The sequence below is a fragment of the Pygocentrus nattereri genome, chromosome 9 (genome assembly GCF_015220715.1).
Source record: "Pygocentrus nattereri isolate fPygNat1 chromosome 9, fPygNat1.pri, whole genome shotgun sequence".
Lineage (NCBI taxonomy): Eukaryota > Metazoa > Chordata > Actinopteri > Characiformes > Serrasalmidae > Pygocentrus > Pygocentrus nattereri.
The window spans coordinates 4,475,419-4,494,202 of NC_051219.1; the positions used below are offsets into that span (position 1 = coordinate 4,475,419).

An 18,784-nucleotide genomic window follows, 5' to 3' on the forward strand; every position below is an offset into this window, starting at 1 on the left:
TTCAGCCCAAATCTAGCACACCTGACCCAGGTAATAGGGGTCTTCGGGGGCATTAGAACCAGGTGTGTTGGATCTGACCTCTCCAGGCTCGTGGATCTCCAGGACCTGGACTGGGGACCCCTGAACATACGACCCCCCTGAACGCACACACACCCCTACACAGAAACCATCGCAGCAGCAGGCGGCGCATAGAGAGAGAGAGAGAGAGAGAGAGAGAGAGAGAGAGAGAGAGAGAGAGAGATAGAGAGAGAGAGAGAGAGAGAGAGAGAGAGAGAGAGACAGACAGAGAGAGATAGAGAGAGAGAGATAGACAGCGGGAGTTAGAGAGAGAGAGAGACAGAGAGAGATAGACAGCGGGAGTTAGAGAGAGGGAGAGACAGAGAAAGAGTGTGAGAGAGCGAGAGAGAGGGGGAGGGAGAGAGAAGGAGGGAGAGAGAGGGGGGGGGGAGAGAGGGGGGAGGAAGAGAGAGAGAGAGGGAGGGAGAGAGGGGGGGGGGAGAAGGAGGGAGGGAGAGAGAGAGAGAGAGAGAGAGAGAGAGAGAGAGAGAGAGAGGGGGGGGGGAGGGAGAGAGAGAGAGAGAGAGAGAGAGAGAGAGAGGGGGGGGGGGGGGGGGAGGGAGAGAGAGAGAGAGAGAGAGAGAGAGGGGGGGGGGGGGGGGAGGGAGGGAGGGAGAGAGAGAGAGAGAGAGAGAGAGAGAGAGAGAGGGGGGGAGAGAGAGAGAGAGAGAGAGAGAGAGAGGGGGGGAGGGAGAGAGAGAGGGGGGAGGGAGAGAGAGAGAGAGAGAGAGAGAGAGAGGAGAGAGAGAGAGAGAGAGAGAGAGAGAGGGAGGGGGGGAGGAAACTCCCGTGCAGCGCACGAGCCACCCTGATCCTCCACTCTCCTGCTGTAGCCGAAGGGCGCGCACAGCGCCTCGCGCCACTGCAAGAAGACCACCCGTAAACTGACCTGAACCTCGTTATGCATCCGCTCGCGGGGCTGTGAGTGAACCCTCGCGACCCCCCCGAGACGGGAGAGTCGCGAGAGACCCCCACAGTGCCCAGCATCGTGAGCGCACGAGCACGAGCGAAACGAGCGCGCGGACGACCAACAGCACGACCACCATGTAAAATAACGGCGATGTCCGACGGCCTGACGCGCGCGCCCGTTTCTGCAGGCAATGGCTGAAGCCCCGTCCCTGGAGCTGTAGTGCGCGAGCGAGCGAGCGAGCGAGCCATGGCGGAGGAGTCGCGCGGGAGCCTGAGCGTGCTGAGCTGGGAGCAGGTGCGCCGGCTGGACGCGCTGCTCGCGGAGTCCATCCCCATCCACGGCCGCTGGAACTTCCCCACGCTGCACATGAGGCCGCGCGACATCGTGCGGGTGGTGCGCGCGCGCCTGCGGGAGCGGCACATCGACGTGCGCGAGGTGCGCCTGAACGGTTCGGCGGCGAGCCACGTGCTGCACGAGGACAGCGGGCTCGGCTACAAGGACCTGGACCTGATCTTCCGCGCGGACCTGAAGGGCGAGCGCGAGTTCCAGACGGTGAAGGAGGTCGTGCTGCACTCGCTGCTGGACTTCCTGCCCGCCGGAGTCAACAAGGAGAAGATCACGCCGCTCACGCTGAAGGTGAAGAACGGCGCGCGACGCTGTTTCAAATTTTCGAATTTTCACTTTAAAAAACGCGTCCGTTAGACGAGGTGACCGTTACAGAGTGACGGTTAAACCGTTTAAAAATAAGGGTTCTGGGGTTCTTTGGGGCGGTTCTAGGAGAAGCAGTAATCAGTGTAGAACTTTTATATAACGCAGAGGTTCTTCAGAAAACTTCTTCACAAAATATCCCAAGATCCACCAATTTAAAGGTTCTTCAGAGATTGTTAAAGAAACGGCTCAGTTGGATCTCTAAAGATTCTCTTTAGCTCCACCAACTGGAAGGTTCTTTGGGTAATCATTAGAGATCCTCCAACAGAAGGGTTCTTTAGAGAATCTTTAGAGGTCCACTTTTGAATCGTTAAAGAACCTTTCAGTTGGATCTCTAAAGATTCTCTACAATCCACAAATGAAAAGGTTCTTTAGAGAATCTTTAGAGATCCACTTTGGAATCTGTAAAGAACCGTTCAGTTGGATCTCTAAAGATTCTCTACAGATCCACCAATCGAAAGGTTCTTTCGTGATCCAAAAGAGGTTAATTACTCCAAAGAACCCTGTTTAGCACCTTTATCTTTAAGCCAGTGCTTCAGATTCCGAACAGCCAGTTTAACGTTGAGAGTTTCTAAAATCCTCATTAATTTTCATTTATGAATCTATTTTGCACCAAATCAGAGGAACCGTCCTCCTTATGGTCCAATCAGAGCTCTGGATATGTCACGTCTTCAGGTCTCACAAGTATCTATTGTTACTCAACTTCCTCTAAGATTGAGTTCCCATAGCGGAACCCCTAACTGCTTGGGTTCTATTAAATGGAGAACATGGCTTTGGTTCCTGCCCTCATCCAGAGAGGGAACCATAGTCTGCAGTGTTGCTGTATGTGGTGATGGATCATTTGATTTCCTTCACTGAGTAATAATGAAGTTACTGTTGATGATACCTCTGTATCTAGAACCACCCAGTACTGTGCTGTACATACTGCACTAATGAGAGCACTCCTAATGGGCTCTGCTGTCTTATAATAGTGAGCACGTTTCAGTGGCATCATTGACCAAAATTGAATTTTTTACAAAATAAAAACATGAAAAATTTAAGAAATTGGGCCTTTTTTTATTAGTGGATCAAACAGTATCTCACATACATGTTTAGCATCAATGGCAGGTCAGTTTATTTTAAATTCTTAGACTGAGTCTTAGTTTAGCTGTAAAATGTTAGGCTTATTAAAGTTCTAATGTATTAAAACTGTTTTAAAACTGTTTTAAAGCTGCATTAAAGCTGCTAGCTCATATTAAACTGGTTAGCTGTACTGAATTCAAAGCTATCTATTAGGGTTCTTTATTAAAGTTTTTAGCCTATCTTTAAAATATAACATTGTACTTTATGAAAGTTATTAGCCCAGTTTATTAAAACTATTAGCTTATCTTACTTTAAAATTACTGTATTAAAGCTGTACTTTATTAAAGTTATTAGCCCACTTTATTAGAACTATTAGCTTATATTAATAGTTGTTAGCTTAGCTTCCTCAGAAACTGGAAGCCTTATGAAAGTTGATAGCTTAGAACAGGCTAGCTTGACAGAGTTGTTATTATCACTTGTAGCTGGTTTTCCTTTGAGGTCATTTCTTGCTTGCTGTCTTTTTGGGTCAGTTTTTAGAGGCTTCTGAAAGCTCTTGGGTCTGCAGTGATATCCTGAGTTAGAACCCAGTAGCCTGACATTGACACTCGCAGCACAGCCCTATTAGACAGTGTTCGGGGGTTTAAGCCGCTGTGAGGGTGCTGGTAGTAAAAACGTTGGTTTCTAGTACAAAGAGGATTTACTCTAAACCAATTTACAACCGATCCGCTTTCACCTGGAGCTGCCCGCTGGACGGCGAGTTTTCATGAGTGCAAATTAGGGTAGATAGAGCTACGTTTTATGGGCGCATCGTGAAGTGTTTATCTACGTCTTTACGGCGTATGCAAAGAAGATTTCAACAGAACGGAACGTGTGGGTATGCTAATGCGCCTGTGGCTCTCGCTTTTAACTGGACAGGGTGTGGAATTCACTGGTGTCCAGCAGAAGGCCTTAAGGTGTTAATTCTGCTCCAGTATGTTTGCTGTGAAAGATGATTTCTGTCCACCGAATACAAACAACAGGCAACATGACTTTGTTTTGAGGAACCGAAAGCGAAGCATGAGCGGGATGTTCTGAAAGCAGAACACAATAACAGGTTGTTTTCTGTGTCTTTCTGTCCTGTCTTCCCTCTTTTTAAAGCCCCCTCCACGCCATTGCTTTCACTTCTCAGCTGGTTCTTCGCATGGTTCTTGAGCAGATTGAGTTTTAAAATCTGAAACTTGGACAATGATGGACAGAGTAAGAATATGTTAAAGTTCCTCAGAAAAAAAAAGTGACAAAACTTGTAGATAGTCTTTTTATTCTTCACTCTGTTGGGGTCATCCTCTTAAGGAGCGGGGAAGTCCGGTCTTGGAATGTTGCTGTCCAGCACAGTTGGGAGATTTTCCCTCTTAAACACACCTGATTAAGCTCATCAGTTACTTACCGGGTTAAGTTGGTGGAGAGCAGGGAAATCAGCAAACATGCCAGACACTGACCCTCGATGCCCTTTTCCTGCCCTAACGTATGTCATATTTCAGCCGATTTCGCTAATGGCCTTGAAGAAACGCTGAAAATGCGATTTTTTAAAAAAATAATTCTTTATAAAATTAGTAATTAGGACGGAATTGATAAGGTTCAACATCATTATTTAAGTTTGAAAGTAAGAATTAAAGTTAAAATCAAAATGTGATGTTTCGATTTGACTAATATGACTGATATTTGATGACGTATTCAGAAGAGCCGAATGTCTGTGATGCTGAGCTACCGTGCTAAGACATCTTATAAAATTTTTGATTTAATTTACTGTGTTTGAGCTTTGAATAAAGGATGTTTAGATCATTTTCAACTGAAATATTGCAGTTTTCTACAGATTGTAGTGATTTTTTGAAACATAAAAAAACATAAAATGTGTGAAGTGCCATAACTTTTGCACAGACCATGCTTTAGGTTGTGTTTGTGTTAAATTCAGCAAATGAACAGTGATTGTGTATTATGTATTGTGTAAAGTTCACTTATTTACACTTAGAAAATCAACAGCAATATGGGCACCCAAAATTTTCTATACAACTCTAAATGTACTGTATATGTATACACTGGGTATCTGCATCGGCCCATGGCTCCCATATCTGTCCATCCCTAAAAATGAACAGTATTCTAAGCCGCCTCTAAACCTCCCCCACATTTTCAAATCTTTCCCCATGTTACTATACTGGCGTCTAGCATGAAGTCCTATCAGCAGCCTTCAGTGTCAGAGAGATAAGAACACAGCATAGTCAAAATATCTACAGCAGCTTCTGGGAGCGCAGAGCATCTGTGGTAGTGCTCGCTGATGGAGGAGTAATAGCACTTAATAGCGCTTACAGTGAAGGAGTTGATGCTGCGGTTATGTTTTTGTTTCAGGAGGTAATTAACAGTGAGGTAAACGAGAGATAAAGTGACCGATCACATAACCTATTCTGCCTCTGTTTCTTTTCTCCTGTCTGTCTTTCCCTCCTTCTTTATTCCATTTCTGGCTCCACATTCTCTCTGTCTCTTCCTTCCCTCATACTCCTCCCTCCCTTTACAGGAGGCCTACGTTCAGAAGATGGTGAAGGTCTGTAATGATTCTGACCGCTGGAGCCTCATCTCGCTGTCTAATAACAGTGGGAAGAATGTGGAGCTGAAGTTCGTGGACTCTCTGAGGCGGCAGTTCGAGTTCAGCGTTGACTCCTTCCAGATCCGCCTGGACTCACTGCTGCTCTTCTACGAGTGCTCGGAGAACCCCATGGCCGAGACCTTCCACCCGTCCATCGTGGGCGAGAGCGTGTACGGCGACTTTGAGGAGGCCTTGGAGCACCTTCGCTGCAAGCTCATCTGCACGCGCAACCCTGAGGAGATCCGTGGTGGAGGCCTGCTCAAGTACTGCCACCTGCTGGTGAGGGGATTCCGTGCTGCCTCGCAGCCGCACATGAAGCAGCTGGAGCGCTACATGTGCTCGCGCTTCTTTATCGACTTCCCGGACGTGGCCGAGCAGCGGCGGAAGCTGGAGTCGTATCTGCAGAACCACTTCGTGGGGCTGGAGGAGCGCAAGTACGAGTACCTGAGCACGCTGCACGGTGTTGTTAGCGAGAGCACCGTGTGCCTGATGGGCCATGAGCGCCGACAGGCCCTCAGCCTCATCACCATGCTGGCTGTGCGAGTGCTGGCTGAGCAGAACGTCATCCCTAACGTGGCCAACGTCACTTGCTACTACCAGCCAGCACCGTACGTTGCAGATGGAAACTTCAGCAACTACTATGTGGCCCAGGTGCAGCCAGTTTACACTTGCCAGCCCTCAAACACCTTCTGTCCATGGCTGCCCTGCAACTGAGAGCGATCAGGTATACGTTAGCAGTCAAAAAGAATTGCTGAGACGCATGTTATGCACTGATGCATACCAACTTTTTTCATATGCTTGAAGGGATCTACATCCCATACCATTCGTCAACTCCAGGCAATAGTCTGGCCAAAAATCAGATGTGGACAAGTTTGCTCTTTATGCCAACATCTACCCATCACCAAAGTCTGCAGCATTTTGTCCCTTAACGTTGCCAAGAACTGCTTACTTTAACAGGAACGGACCATTTGACATCCAAAATAACTAAGCACAGTTTGCTGTTTTAGCATAATTGAAGCCAACACAATAATAGTGGCTGGCTATAAACTTCATTTATAAACTCCATTAGCTCCCTTTACCTCCAGTACAGAAAAAAAGCAAACATCAGACACCGGATGTCTTGGCGATTGGTGAATGATGGATAGATGAATATGGGGTCTATTGGAAGACCATTTGCTTGGCCAACCATTGTTTTAAATAAGTAAAGGCACAAACAGCAACTGTACATTTCAGGTCAGGGAGTGGTTCGAGGTGAAAATTCACTCGATGGTATGGCCAGCACAATTCCATACGCAATTCCCATTGAAAATTTGTGGGAAAAATTGAAAGGGAAGATAAACACAAAATGGTGTAACAAGGCAGTGTTAGGTTGTCATCAAGAAAATAGCTTTTGTTAACACTCGTCATTGCCCATTTCCTTCATTCATTTCTTTACTATGTCAGTGATCATCACCAAAAAACATCTAAGCAATTCTTCTTGACTGCTGGTGTATAGTGACGGACAGTTGTGAGGACCAATCAGACCACCTTTCGTTTGCTTCGATGATGTGACAGATGTACATTTTTTTTTTTGTGTTGATAATATGGAGAAGTCAAGACCACACAATGCTGGCGGCAAAACCCATGAGATGGGAAGGTGGATGAAAGGTCACTTGGCTTTGTTCCCAGAGGACGTCATGCTGTGCCCAGGTGTTAAGAGACTGTAGGCCGATCCTGGAGAAACACCACACAGGCTAAAAGGCAACAATCATGACAACACACAATCTAGAGCTTGACCAAGCTCAGATTTCATTCTGTCACCTGATATCAGGTGAAGGATGAGAGAGATCATTCTCTTTCTAGTTTTGCTTTGTGTTTAGGACCTGTACAAAGACTTGAAGAGATGTACAAATATATTAAGGCTTGTCACCACATAGGTTGTTGTGAAGGCAGATGGGATAGAGAAGAAAAGATCATTCAGAGACTCAGTCAAATAACCAGGGACAAAAAAAAAAAAAAACTGTTTACAAAACCAAAGATATTTTCTTAGATGTCAGTTATAGCTGGAAAAAGAAACAGTTTTTATTAACATTCTCTAACTATCCAAGTGCCTGCAACACATCAAATGCAACAAAAATTTATAGAGCAAAATCCCTTTGAGTTTGAGAATCGAATGGGGGTGTTGCCCTGGACACGATGGAGGGACTCATTTTAGTGTGTTTGTGGGTGTGGGTGTGTTTTCATTCTACAGTAAATATAAGGGAACAGTCTCTTTTTGTATTTTCTAAAAGGTATTATTTGGGGGTGAAAATCTCTGACCTCAAAGGTATTGATATAATCAAAATTCTGTACATTGTGAAATCTCAGATTGCACTAAAATTTGATTTGATTTGACTGGATTACACTGATGACTGGAGGACGCAGTAGTGGAATTCCAACAAAACAAGCAATGCCAAATGAGCGTATACTTTACTGAATGTCGTTAGAATTGACCACTTGCAAAATAATGATGACATGCCTCTCGGCTAATAACAGTCGTCCATCAAAACTCCTCAGTGAGAATGTCGATGGTAGTAAATTAGGTAGAACTAATAGACTAAGAGATGTTAAAAGTACATGCAAACCAGACCTACTGTACTTTCTGACACTTCTGCGCTCTCGGTTGCAGTTAAAAACTCATGCAAATGTCATTTTTACTCTTTTATTAAACTTTGTTAAAGGATCTCATATAAAGGGGCTCAGCATGTAACATTGCTCTAATTAGCTCCAATGTTAGCTTTAGCATTGGCTTTAGAATTAGCTTATCTGAAGGGGCAGCTCAAGTGCAAGTTCTCAAATATCAAACATCTTGTAAAGCTACTTAATTTTGAATAATGTTCTCAGAGGTACTCCTCTACTTGTAAAGTTTCCGTTGTACTAAAGAACTTACTGGCCTCTTAGCACAAGTGCTATGGACGGTACCAGGTCATGTTTGCTGAAACAAAGGTAGCAGTAGTAACAAAAGGAGGCAGAGTCAGGAGTAGAGGGCTTGTCAGAATTTTGCAAATGGTCAGTTGATTATAATCTACCTAGACTTTCCCCTCTGAGAGCGCTTCACCTCTAAGAGTACTTAAGAGTGCTTATTTCCACAGAGCGGGAAGGAATAGTAATAACGGTTATCTATTGCACAAATCAGATGTGTGAGATGTGTCTGTCTGTATGTGTTTGTTCAGGGTATGTGTTACTCACAGACAATCACCTGGGTTGGCCTGACCTTACTGTACAGTTGGCTCAAGTGGGCCTGGGAGCCGGCTAAACTCAGATTAGGGCTCTGGGGCCAATGCCATTACTGCTGAAGGAGAAAATGAAAGCTAGGTCGCTGGATGGACAGGACAGCAAATTAAGGAAGTGGGTTCCAAGGACAGAGGCTGGCCACATCCTCTTTTCTCTGTAAGATAACTCCATATCCACAGGTAGTAATGTATACAGGGCTCTCCTCCACCTGAGAGAACACAACTAACAGAATCAGTATCTTTTTTGACTGCCAAGCATAAAAAACTTTCTAGAGATTCTACAAACAGAGCTAGGGCCATCGCCTATTAAGGATTTTCTTGGTCGACCAAAAGGCCCAGTTTCTGACTAAAAGGACTATTGGACTGTAGTCAAGTGTTGAGCTAGAGAACTCAAAACGAGTCAGTTTCAGAAAAACAATGACACATTTTTAAGTGGTACATCATTCCACCTTCTGGAATTATCTCTGCAAAGTTCAAAGATTTTATTAGCAATTAGCTATGAGGTCTTCCATTTCTGGGTATATGAACAGTTTAAACTATAATTCACTTGTAAATCAAAACAAATTATTACACAAATAAAGAAAAAATTAAGCACAGTTAGTCTACTGGTGGAATCTCGGTCAACCAACAATCTCATGACTAGCTGTGTTAGGTAGTCTCTATTTACAGCCTTATTTATATCTATATCAGAAGTTGTTTTTTTTTTTGAAGAAGTTATCAAATATGCATGAAAGAACCAACATTCTGATGGTTCTATTGCCCCTGTATGATGTCACAGCCCACTTCAGCGTTCTAATCCCACAAGGTCAGATCTCACCAGGGAAGCCTAATGTATGTGTGATCAGCTCTACAATCGACTGCTTTAACTAGGCTATTAATGGGTTGCGATTGAGTGTTTAAACTGGCGCACCTCTAATGGAACCTGCACACCACTTTGCGACATTCCCTTCGTCTTTATCCGTTTCTCTTATTTTTCTACTGATTCCTCTATTTTTGTACATGTCTGCTTGACGCTAAGGTTACGGCAGTGACCTTGTTTCTAATGCTGTGAAGAGTGCAGATGCAAGCAAGCATGCATGTTGAAAGCTATCAAAAGGCTGGAGCAGTTTGTAAAAATATTTCTCTTGGCACCCAGAAAATTTGTAGTTTGTGGATGCGTGCTTGCAGAGTGGGCCTATGTGTGTTTGTTCAGTTTGTGTATGTCTTGGAGTCCTCTCTGTCTGAATTAAGATTGTGGGTGACTCTGTATCTTGTAAAAGATCATGTAATTTGAACATGACTCTCATTAAATGGTGAAAAAACATTCTCTTGTGTTTTTACTCAGCATGACCACTGTCCAAGTTAAACAAACCAATAGTCCTGTAGGTAGGCGAAAAACTCTACAGACGAATGCTCCAGGTACATTATATTGTAGAAATTATTTTGCTATGCATTTGCATTACATTCCACACATATTTACTATATAGTAGCACAGTGTGTACATAATAAATTACACGTACAATTGATTTACATTCTGTTTTTATTCCGGTTTGTTTGACTGTCACAAATGTGGCATGGATTGAAAGTATAAAATCTTTTTGGAGATTCTGCAAACACAGCTAGGGCTGCCTCCCAATTAAGGACTTTCTGGGTCAACCAAAAGGCCAAATTTCTGACTAAAAAGACTATTGGACTGTAGCAACTGTTGAGCTAGAGAGCTTAAAACTAGCCAGTTTCAGAAAAACAATCTTCCCTTTCTGTGAATTTCAACAATTAAAACTATAATTAATGTAATCCCGAAAGTTCGAGATCTTGGCACTTTTCAAAATTTCTCTGCTTGTTTCAAAGAACTGTAAGTGAAAAATAATAATTAGTGAAAATGTAATATGAAGCATTGCAAGGCATATACACCATGGATGACACCTACACCTAGCAGGCTTAACAGACACCACAGGTGACCTTCCAAATACAAACAGGTTATAGACGACCATTTCGAGGAAATTGGGTGTTGTAGAACTGAGGGTTCTTTCACTTGGGAACTAGCCTACCCTGAACACTTCACAACAGCTTGTGTGGAAGCTCTGGCTAGCTCCAGTTTTAGCTTTAGCGTTAGTTTTGGCATTAGCTCATCTGATGAGGCAGCTCAATGGCCTACGTTCACATTTTGTTGGTTCTCAAACATGCGAACATGCAGTGACCATCATGTAAAGCCAGTTATGTATGGGTAAGGATGTGCTAAAGGTGCTATTGCTGCAGTTCCATATTGTATAACAGCACTTTGCATCTGCTGTGCAGTAGTTTTCTGAGTCTGGAAGAACAGATGAAGCTCATTAGATTCAAATAGGCCACATTTACAGAGGGAAAACAGAGTATTTATGGAGTGGAACTCAGTGAATGGCTGCAAGATTTCAGGACGGTTTGTGGCAGGCAAATGAAAAGCAATGCTAATCATCTACTTACTGACTTTTGCATACAGACAAAAGCGAAGGAAAGATAAAGGAAAAGGAAAGTGGGTGGGGCTGGTGAAGAAGGTGTACTGAAAGGCTGAAATGGTAATGTTCATATGTCTTTGTGTAACCTAGATAACAGTCTAGCTGTCCTGCCCGTCCACGGTAGCGCCGCACCGACAGAAGCAGTGGGTATATTTTAGCCTGCGTCATATGCAGTGGATATCTTAAGAATATCCATAACTTTCTCCATCTCTCTCCGTCTTCGCCTACTCTCGCTTTCTTCACCTCAAAAGGGAGGGCTAGCCATTTGCTAGCAAGGCCAAAACCCTAGAAGTCAAAGGGAAGTAGCCTAGCCTGGCCTAAAGGTTCCACAACAGCATGTGTTGATGAAGCTGGTCCGCACTAAAGACACAAAAGAAATGAGCTTAGCCACAAATTTTGTTGACGCTTTGCAGTGGTTCTCAATCCAACCTCTTACAGTCTGCACACTGTCTGTGTTAACAAGCAAACCAGCATGGAAAAAGACACCATACGTGAATGCGAGGTGTCTGGCATTGAGATCCACCAGATGAGTGCGGTTCTAGCCTAGTTACAGCATTTAAGTTGATGCCAATTAGCCTAAGCTAACCTAACCACTGAAGGCCTGCACATTGATGTTCAGCTATTACCTCTTGCCCATTTCCAGGAGCTGAGGAACTGAGAACATGTTGGCATGGACGTTAGCCATTTGTTAGCATAGCCAAACCACTTGGAGTCAAATGGAATTAGCCCAGCCTAAACTTTTCACGACAGTGCATGCAGATGAAAGCTTGTCTACGCTTATGAGATAATGGGAGTTAATAGGTGGTAGTTTAGTTGGCTTGTTTTGATACTTTGTAGTGGTTCTCAATCCAAGTCCTAGGGACCCCACAACCTGCCGATTTTCCTCCTCGCTCATAGTTATCTGGATGTCATAAAGTCCTTAACAAGTAAATCAGCTCTGTTAAAGCATGGAATAAGATACAAATGCGGAATGCCTGATGTCTGGCATTGGAAAGCACCAGATTAGAGCCATTCTAGCCTAGATGCAGCCCAAATCTACAGCCCAAGCTCAGCTAACCACAGTGGGCCTGTGCACTGAGGCTTAGCTACAGCAGCTCTGGTAGCTCTTGAATAGCTTCACCAACTGAGAAATTGGGTCTGAGGGCAAGCTGGCATGGCCGATCGTGAAAAGGGGGACTGGACGAGGCCTGTGTTATCCTCTAATTAAGCAGCTGCAGAGCATGAGCTATATTTAGGGCTCCATAATAAGGATATTAACCTGTCTCTCCTAATCTGATGAAGTTCTTAATAGCCATGTGCTCAACCGTCTAGGGTGGTTACAGCACCTGGGCTTATAGGCATTACACTGTAACGCTTACGTACAGGCCGGGGAGGGGGGGGGGGGGTGGGGAGTAACACCAAAGCCTCCACTACTCCACCCCCCCATCTCGTTAGCACCGGACAGGGTCACTGTGCCCTGGATACAGGAGCGAGGGAAAGAGAGGGAGGGAGAAGAAGGGGAAGAAGTATTATCCCCAAAGTCCTTTATCTAGTCCACTTCCTTCTTAGGTCTTGGGAAAGAGAAGATGAAGTGGACAACGGGCTCCTGTAGTAGGAGAAGTGTTGCACGACTGAGTTAGCCTCAGTGCTAACTCTGCTCCTTTTAAATAATCCCACTTGGATGCGGTTCTAGATCTCCCCCTGTTAGGACTTGAACCAAATTTGCTGTATTGAGAAGGCTTGTGTTGCAAATAACTGTTTTTGCACTTCCTCATGCTGTCTGCCCATGTTTGTGCTGCACTGCCCCCTAGTGACTGGTGCGCAGTACTGCTCCAGGCCTTCCAGGCAGCTAGGTCCACTTTTTGGCCTTAGAGCTAAACTTTTGTGCTATGTTTCACATCATTGTCACAAAATTCACATATAATTGTGAATTCTCCCGATGAAGAGGCTGAAAACAGACATCTGATTAGGCTTCCTAGTAGCAGCATTAGCCTTCTGGTTTCCTGCTGTGTTAGCCAGCTAGCATAATCAAAAGCATTTCAAACGTCTTGACCTCATGTACGCCCCAAAGCTCTTGTAGTACCTCTCACCTTCGAGATACATCATCAGAAGAGGGTTTTCCTTGTCTTTAAGCTGGAAGATCTCGCTCTTGGGACTATTGTGGCTCCACTGTAGGAGGTCAGCAGGATTTGCTAACAATAAATGTAACACCGTTTATTTTGGCCGGAGAGCCGTTTTAATGGTCATGGGTGCAGATGCAATGAAACACAAACTTGAGATCCTATCAAAGGACAAGAACAAGCAGTTTTTCTGATGGATTGTAAATGTCGTTGTTGTCGGAAGAAAACCTTGTATCCACAAAATAGTAACTTTACAGGAGAAGGAAAAAACCCGTAATGTAAGTCAATGGAACCAGACGTCTTTCCAATTCATTTTGGGCCGTTTCTTTTGGCCACTTCTTCATGAAATTTACACACAATGTAAAGAACAACCGGTTTGTTCAGATTATGCTAAAAACTCAAAAATGAAAAAATTTAGATTCTGACAACAGTGATGTGCTGATTCAATAAATCAATAAAGTAAATAAATAACAGCAATAAAGAAGACTTTCTGAGCCTCTAGCTCATTGATTATTGCTATTTATGACTGATCATCTATAAGCAAAAAGCCACTGATTAGCCTGCTGTTGTATGAGGGTGGCCAGCAAATACGAAAGACCAGAGCACAAAAAAGGGCAAGTTATTAAGATTAAAGAGTGACTTAAGAATAAATCCCCCTTTCCAGTGTTGGTCTGCACAGCTCTGACTCACTCAGCAGTTCCCATGGCACCACAGAGCCTTTTCCACTCAACCTTCAGACTTGAATATTTTTAATGCCTCTAATTTATAATGCCAGAGAGATCCTGACTGTGCTCTCTCTCTCTCTCTCTCTCTCTCTCTCACACACACACACACACACACACACACACACACACACACACACACACACACACACACTCCCTTTCTGGCATTCATCTAGTTTGACTCTAATGTCTGTCCGGACTGAAGACCTAGTCTGAAGCCTCAGTGGAGGTCGGCTGTTGAGCAACGTTACTATCATCGGTTTTTAGTTGGACACATTTTAAATACATTTACATACATTTATAATATCAAATAAAACATTGGGCTGTGGAGCACCTGCGTTCACTGGAGTGATAAAGCTCCATCCAGTACCTTTAGGATGAGCTGGAGTATTTTTAAGTGGAGTTCTTTAAGGGTTCTTTACCAAAGAAAATGGTTCTATATAGAACCATGAACACTCAAAGCACCATGATAGGGTTCTTCAGACTGATGGATAATGTGTTGATTATGGTTCTATATAGAATCTGTTTGAACACTTTTTGGATGCTACACAGAATCCTTTTCAAAAGACGTTCTATATAGTATCATTTTCTTTACTAAAGAACTTTCTGATGGATACCTGCCCTCACTAATGCTCAATCAAATCCTCACAGCAATGTTCCAACATCTAGTGTAAAGCCTTCCCAGAAGAGGCGAGGCTGTTACTGCAACACAAACTCACTATTAATACCCTTCATTTCAGGAGAAACGCTGGAGCAGCAGTTGTCCACAAACTTTTGGCCGTAGTAGTGTGCAATACAAGGCTTTCACCAACCTCTGGACAGTAGTGGAAGATTAGAGTTACATGCATATGAGGCTGTTTGATATATTGTTATATCGTTATTGTGATATCAATGTTTGAAAAATATGTTTTCTGAATGTTTTTAACAAAACACTGCAGTTGAGCTTCTGTGAGTGTTTGGACAAAGCAGGTCAATCGTGATTAGTCTCGTTATTTTGTGCAGTTAATTGCGAATAATCACCGTTGCCTTTTTTGCATTTTCTTATATCTAAATAAATGGACAAAATAAGCTTTATAAGAATTGATTTATTACTATTTCAATAATATTATTTTCAATAACTGAAAGCAGAACCTAAACATGACTTTCTTCATCAATGTCCAGTGAGAGCAGCAGTGGTTGCATGTTCCAACTAATGAGTGTATGTTTCATATACAGGCTGATTCAAAAAGATTCATCCGATTTCAAAGCACCATATTTGACAGCCGTGAGGCGCCGAGGAACCAATCACAATCCAATTGTAAGAGGGGGTCACAGAGTTTCTGACTGGCCCCCTTCAGTCTGTGAGGAGCTGAGACCCCTGAGCAGAAAGCGTTCTGCGTTCTCCACGTCAATCAGAGTGAATCCGTCAGAACTGTGCAGCCTGATTTTCATCAGCAGTGAAGCTCCAGCAGCTCAGAGCGTTCAACGTTGGTTCCACAGCACTGGATGATCTCCGAAATCCCACTGAAAGAGCCGTGAGAGAAGCGACGCCCGACACGCTCAGTCCAGTCTGGGATGAGTTTGATGAGTTTGTGGCGTTGATGTCTGTACAGCTGGAGGAGGTTCAGACTGAGACCTTGTACAGTTACATAATAAACTTTATGCTCATTTAAACCGTTTACAGCTCACTGCACTGATCTGTAATGATTTACAAGTGAAAGAGATCATTTTGAAATCAGATGAATCTTTCTGAATAACCCTGTACATCATACATACTCAGTTACTGGTTCATCTCCTCTGTGGTTGCAGCCTCCCACTCTATTTCATACAGCTTGTAAATTCTTGATGCAGTGGACGCTCTCGATGAGAACCGGAGCGCCACCAAGCTCCTGCTTTTTGTGAGTTGATTGGATTGAAGGTTGCAGGTTCAAATCCCAGGGCTGACCAGGCATACCTGGCTGTGCCCTTGGGCAAAGACTGTAACCTCCCAGTGCTGCTCCCAGATTGGGCATAGTCAGGCAGCAAAACTACAAGCCTCCCTCACAGGACCAATGACCTTGTAATAAAATTGCAAATGAACGGAAAACGCAAACATTGCCATAATTCACATAAGGTACACGATCAGCTACTCTAAAGAATGCATCATATCAAATGAGTCACTAGTAAATCATATCGAATTATGAATTTTGAGAATCATTGCATCCCTGCAGGGTTTTGCAACATCAGTTTCATCGCTGCCAGTACTAAAATACTCCTACAACTGTTTTATCTGCATGATAGATGCTTTTAGGTAAAAAAGGTTTTGGTCAGTGATGCAACACGAGGCTGAGCTACGATGTGCGTAATTCCACATTACACACTGCTGGACGTGACGGCTCTGAAGGATGTACATGTCCTCGAACGACTTCAGTACTTTTTTCAAGTGTTTTTAGCGCTGGTGTTTGGATAACTATGCGTGAGACTGAAACCTTTGCTCTTGAGGGGGTCGTGCTGGATGGACTGTGCTCTTCTTCGGGCCAACTGGGAACTCTCCAGACAGAGATATCACCTACGTGTGTTCCAGAGTCTGCTCTCGCAAGCTCTTACCTCAGCCAGCCCTGATAATGCAGTGTGTAGTCTGTTGCCTGAAGAAGCGCCCAGAGCCGGAGCAGGATGAGCTCTTCATGGCTGCTCGGGACCTCTTTGGTTTCTCGCCCTCGTCCTGGCCTCGTGCTCAGAGCGTAACTGTAATGGCAGCATTTGTAATAATCATCTGAGCGACGTCCAAACAAAGTGGATGAAATATTTTAACGAAGTGTCACACAGAGGAACGTCTTGGCAGACTGATACAGTGACTGAATGGGAAGGGAAGGCAGTGCAGTGCTGTCTGCTAGCGATGCATTAAGTGCACTTTCATGCCTTCGTGACATCTAGATTGGATGACTGTAATGCACTGTATTTCGGAATTAACGAAGCATCCCTGGCTCGTTTACCACTAGTTCAAAATGCTGCGGCCAGAATGTTCACTGGCACGAGGAAAAGAGCACATTACTCCAGCTTTAGTGTCCTTACACTGGCTCCCAGTGCATTACAGCATCCAATATAACGGCTCCCGAGTGGCGCAACCGTCAACATGAGGGTGAAGTGTAAGCTAGTGGTGACCTATCCCATGAGTTCAGTGCTGTGTCTGAGCCTCTATGGCCTGGTGTTTAATCAAGAGCACTTCACATGGTCAACTCATGGCCTCACCTGCACCTTATTATATGCAATTTTTCTACAAATCCACCCCCTTCCAGTCTCCCCAGTCACATGTTTTGTTGGTGTTTTAATTGAAAATAAGTTGACCCTTTAAAATAACAGGCGTATTTCAAAATAAGGTTTATTATTCAGTAACTACTGGGACTTCACCGCACTCTGGCTGAGCTATTCTTCGCTTATAGAAGTGTGCAATGAAATGTTGGGCCTGCTGGCAGGCCCTGGACTTTTGACATATATTTATGATGTTTAAATTCTGTAGTTGAACATATTGAAAAATATTTGCAGCTGCTCCAGAGCGTCCCAATCCACTGGTCATTGCTTTTTCTTTTGGACATTGTGGAAGCTGTGCATGCACAACTGAATGCTTGAGTCCCACTTGAGAGGATTCAAATCAATACATCATTTATTCAGAACAGCATTCAAAATAAAGGCAAATTTCAAACTAAATGCCTTGCCATGAAATGTATTTATACAGCATTTCCTCCTCATTCGTCCATCCTGCCGTTTAGTGCAGCTGGTAAGCCAATCAATATAAAGAGGAATTCAACTTGTTTTTGTTAAGTATATACATAATTCAGTCTTTCAGACATGCATTTTGGTGTGAAATGGTTGACTGTAGAGGCTCAGATGTCTTTACAGTGGTGGTGATGGGTACCAGGGGTCGCCATGACTACAACACAGATACAGACATTTTATTTGCTATCCAGAACCACCAGACAACTAACCCTGATCTTGTGTGTTTATGTGGAATGCTGATAATGGCAAAAAGTGATGAATCTGAAAATAATAAGTTTCCTTTGGGGACTATTTGGATTCACATCGCCCTGATTGTATCCCTCCACCCTGAGCAGGTTTTAAAATGATGTCCAAAACCTTCTCAAAACTTTCGTAAAACAAAGTCAGGCAGCATATTCATGAGTAATGATGTTCTGGGGGGGATCTTTCAGGGGTGGACGTCTGGTTAATATCAATTCTGACTCCTCTAAACTGGAGCATTTCACATCAGATCCACTCTGAGTGGCTTCTTTTGCATCTTAACCATTTGACTCTGCAGTGATTTTGAAAAAACAGTGGCGCTCCCCTTCGGTTATAGTGAGCTATTCTCAAGAAAGCCTCTCAAAGACTGCACTCTAACAGTGTGTGTATGTTTGTGTTGACTATAATTCCTCAGGCTGTATGTCTCTACCGGCCGGTGATTTATCTCTAGTCATAATTCAGCTTGCATCCTTCCTGCTCCAGCTGTTTTGTGTCTTTTATGACTGGACACATGTGGAGCAAAAAATGTGATGTGAGGTGAGTTGTGAGTAATCATTAGATCATTGGACGGTAAATGGTTAAAGGTCCAGATCAGGAAGTGGTTTAAATCCCACATCTGACACCAATGAAGCTCGTTCGGGTTGGCCACTGTCATAACAAAATCTCGTATCTCTAAAGTGATAACTTTGCTGGAGAAGGTAATGTTTTTAATGGTACAGGGAAACTTTCATGCAAGTAGTTGGACGCAATGTAAATCCCAATAACTTGACAAAGTTGCATGCAACACATTTGACTATTCCTAAATAACATCATCATTTCGCTGTTGCAGCAAAAATCTTGGCAGAAATTTTGGAGCATTGCTGTTGGTCCATATAACCATAAAGGACCACTCACACTCTCAAACTCTGATATCTATCT

General features: G+C 43.8%; 1 protein-coding gene across 1 annotated transcript; it reads left to right on the forward strand.

The window, feature by feature from the left end:
* Positions 1-836: 836 nt before the first annotated feature.
* Positions 837-9,905, forward strand: tent5ab (terminal nucleotidyltransferase 5Ab). The gene is made up of 2 exons (XM_017724184.1): positions 837-1,603; positions 5,283-9,905. The coding sequence occupies exons 1-2, from the start codon at positions 1,214-1,216 to the stop codon at positions 6,063-6,065; spliced, it is 1,173 nt and encodes a 390-aa protein (XP_017579673.1). The 5' UTR covers positions 837-1,213; the 3' UTR covers positions 6,066-9,905.
* Positions 9,906-18,784: the final 8,879 nt, after the last annotated feature.

What these genes read in the sequence shown, in the direction of transcription:
- tent5ab (XM_017724184.1), top strand. Translation starts at nt 1,214, where the DNA reads ATGGCGGAGGAGTCGCGCGGGAGCCTGAGCGTGCTGAGCTGGGAGCAG. An exon ending in TCACGCCGCTCACGCTGAAG is followed by an intron (nt 1,604 to 5,282) that starts GTGAAGAACGGC and finishes CTCCCTTTACAG; the next exon opens with GAGGCCTACGTTCAGAAGAT.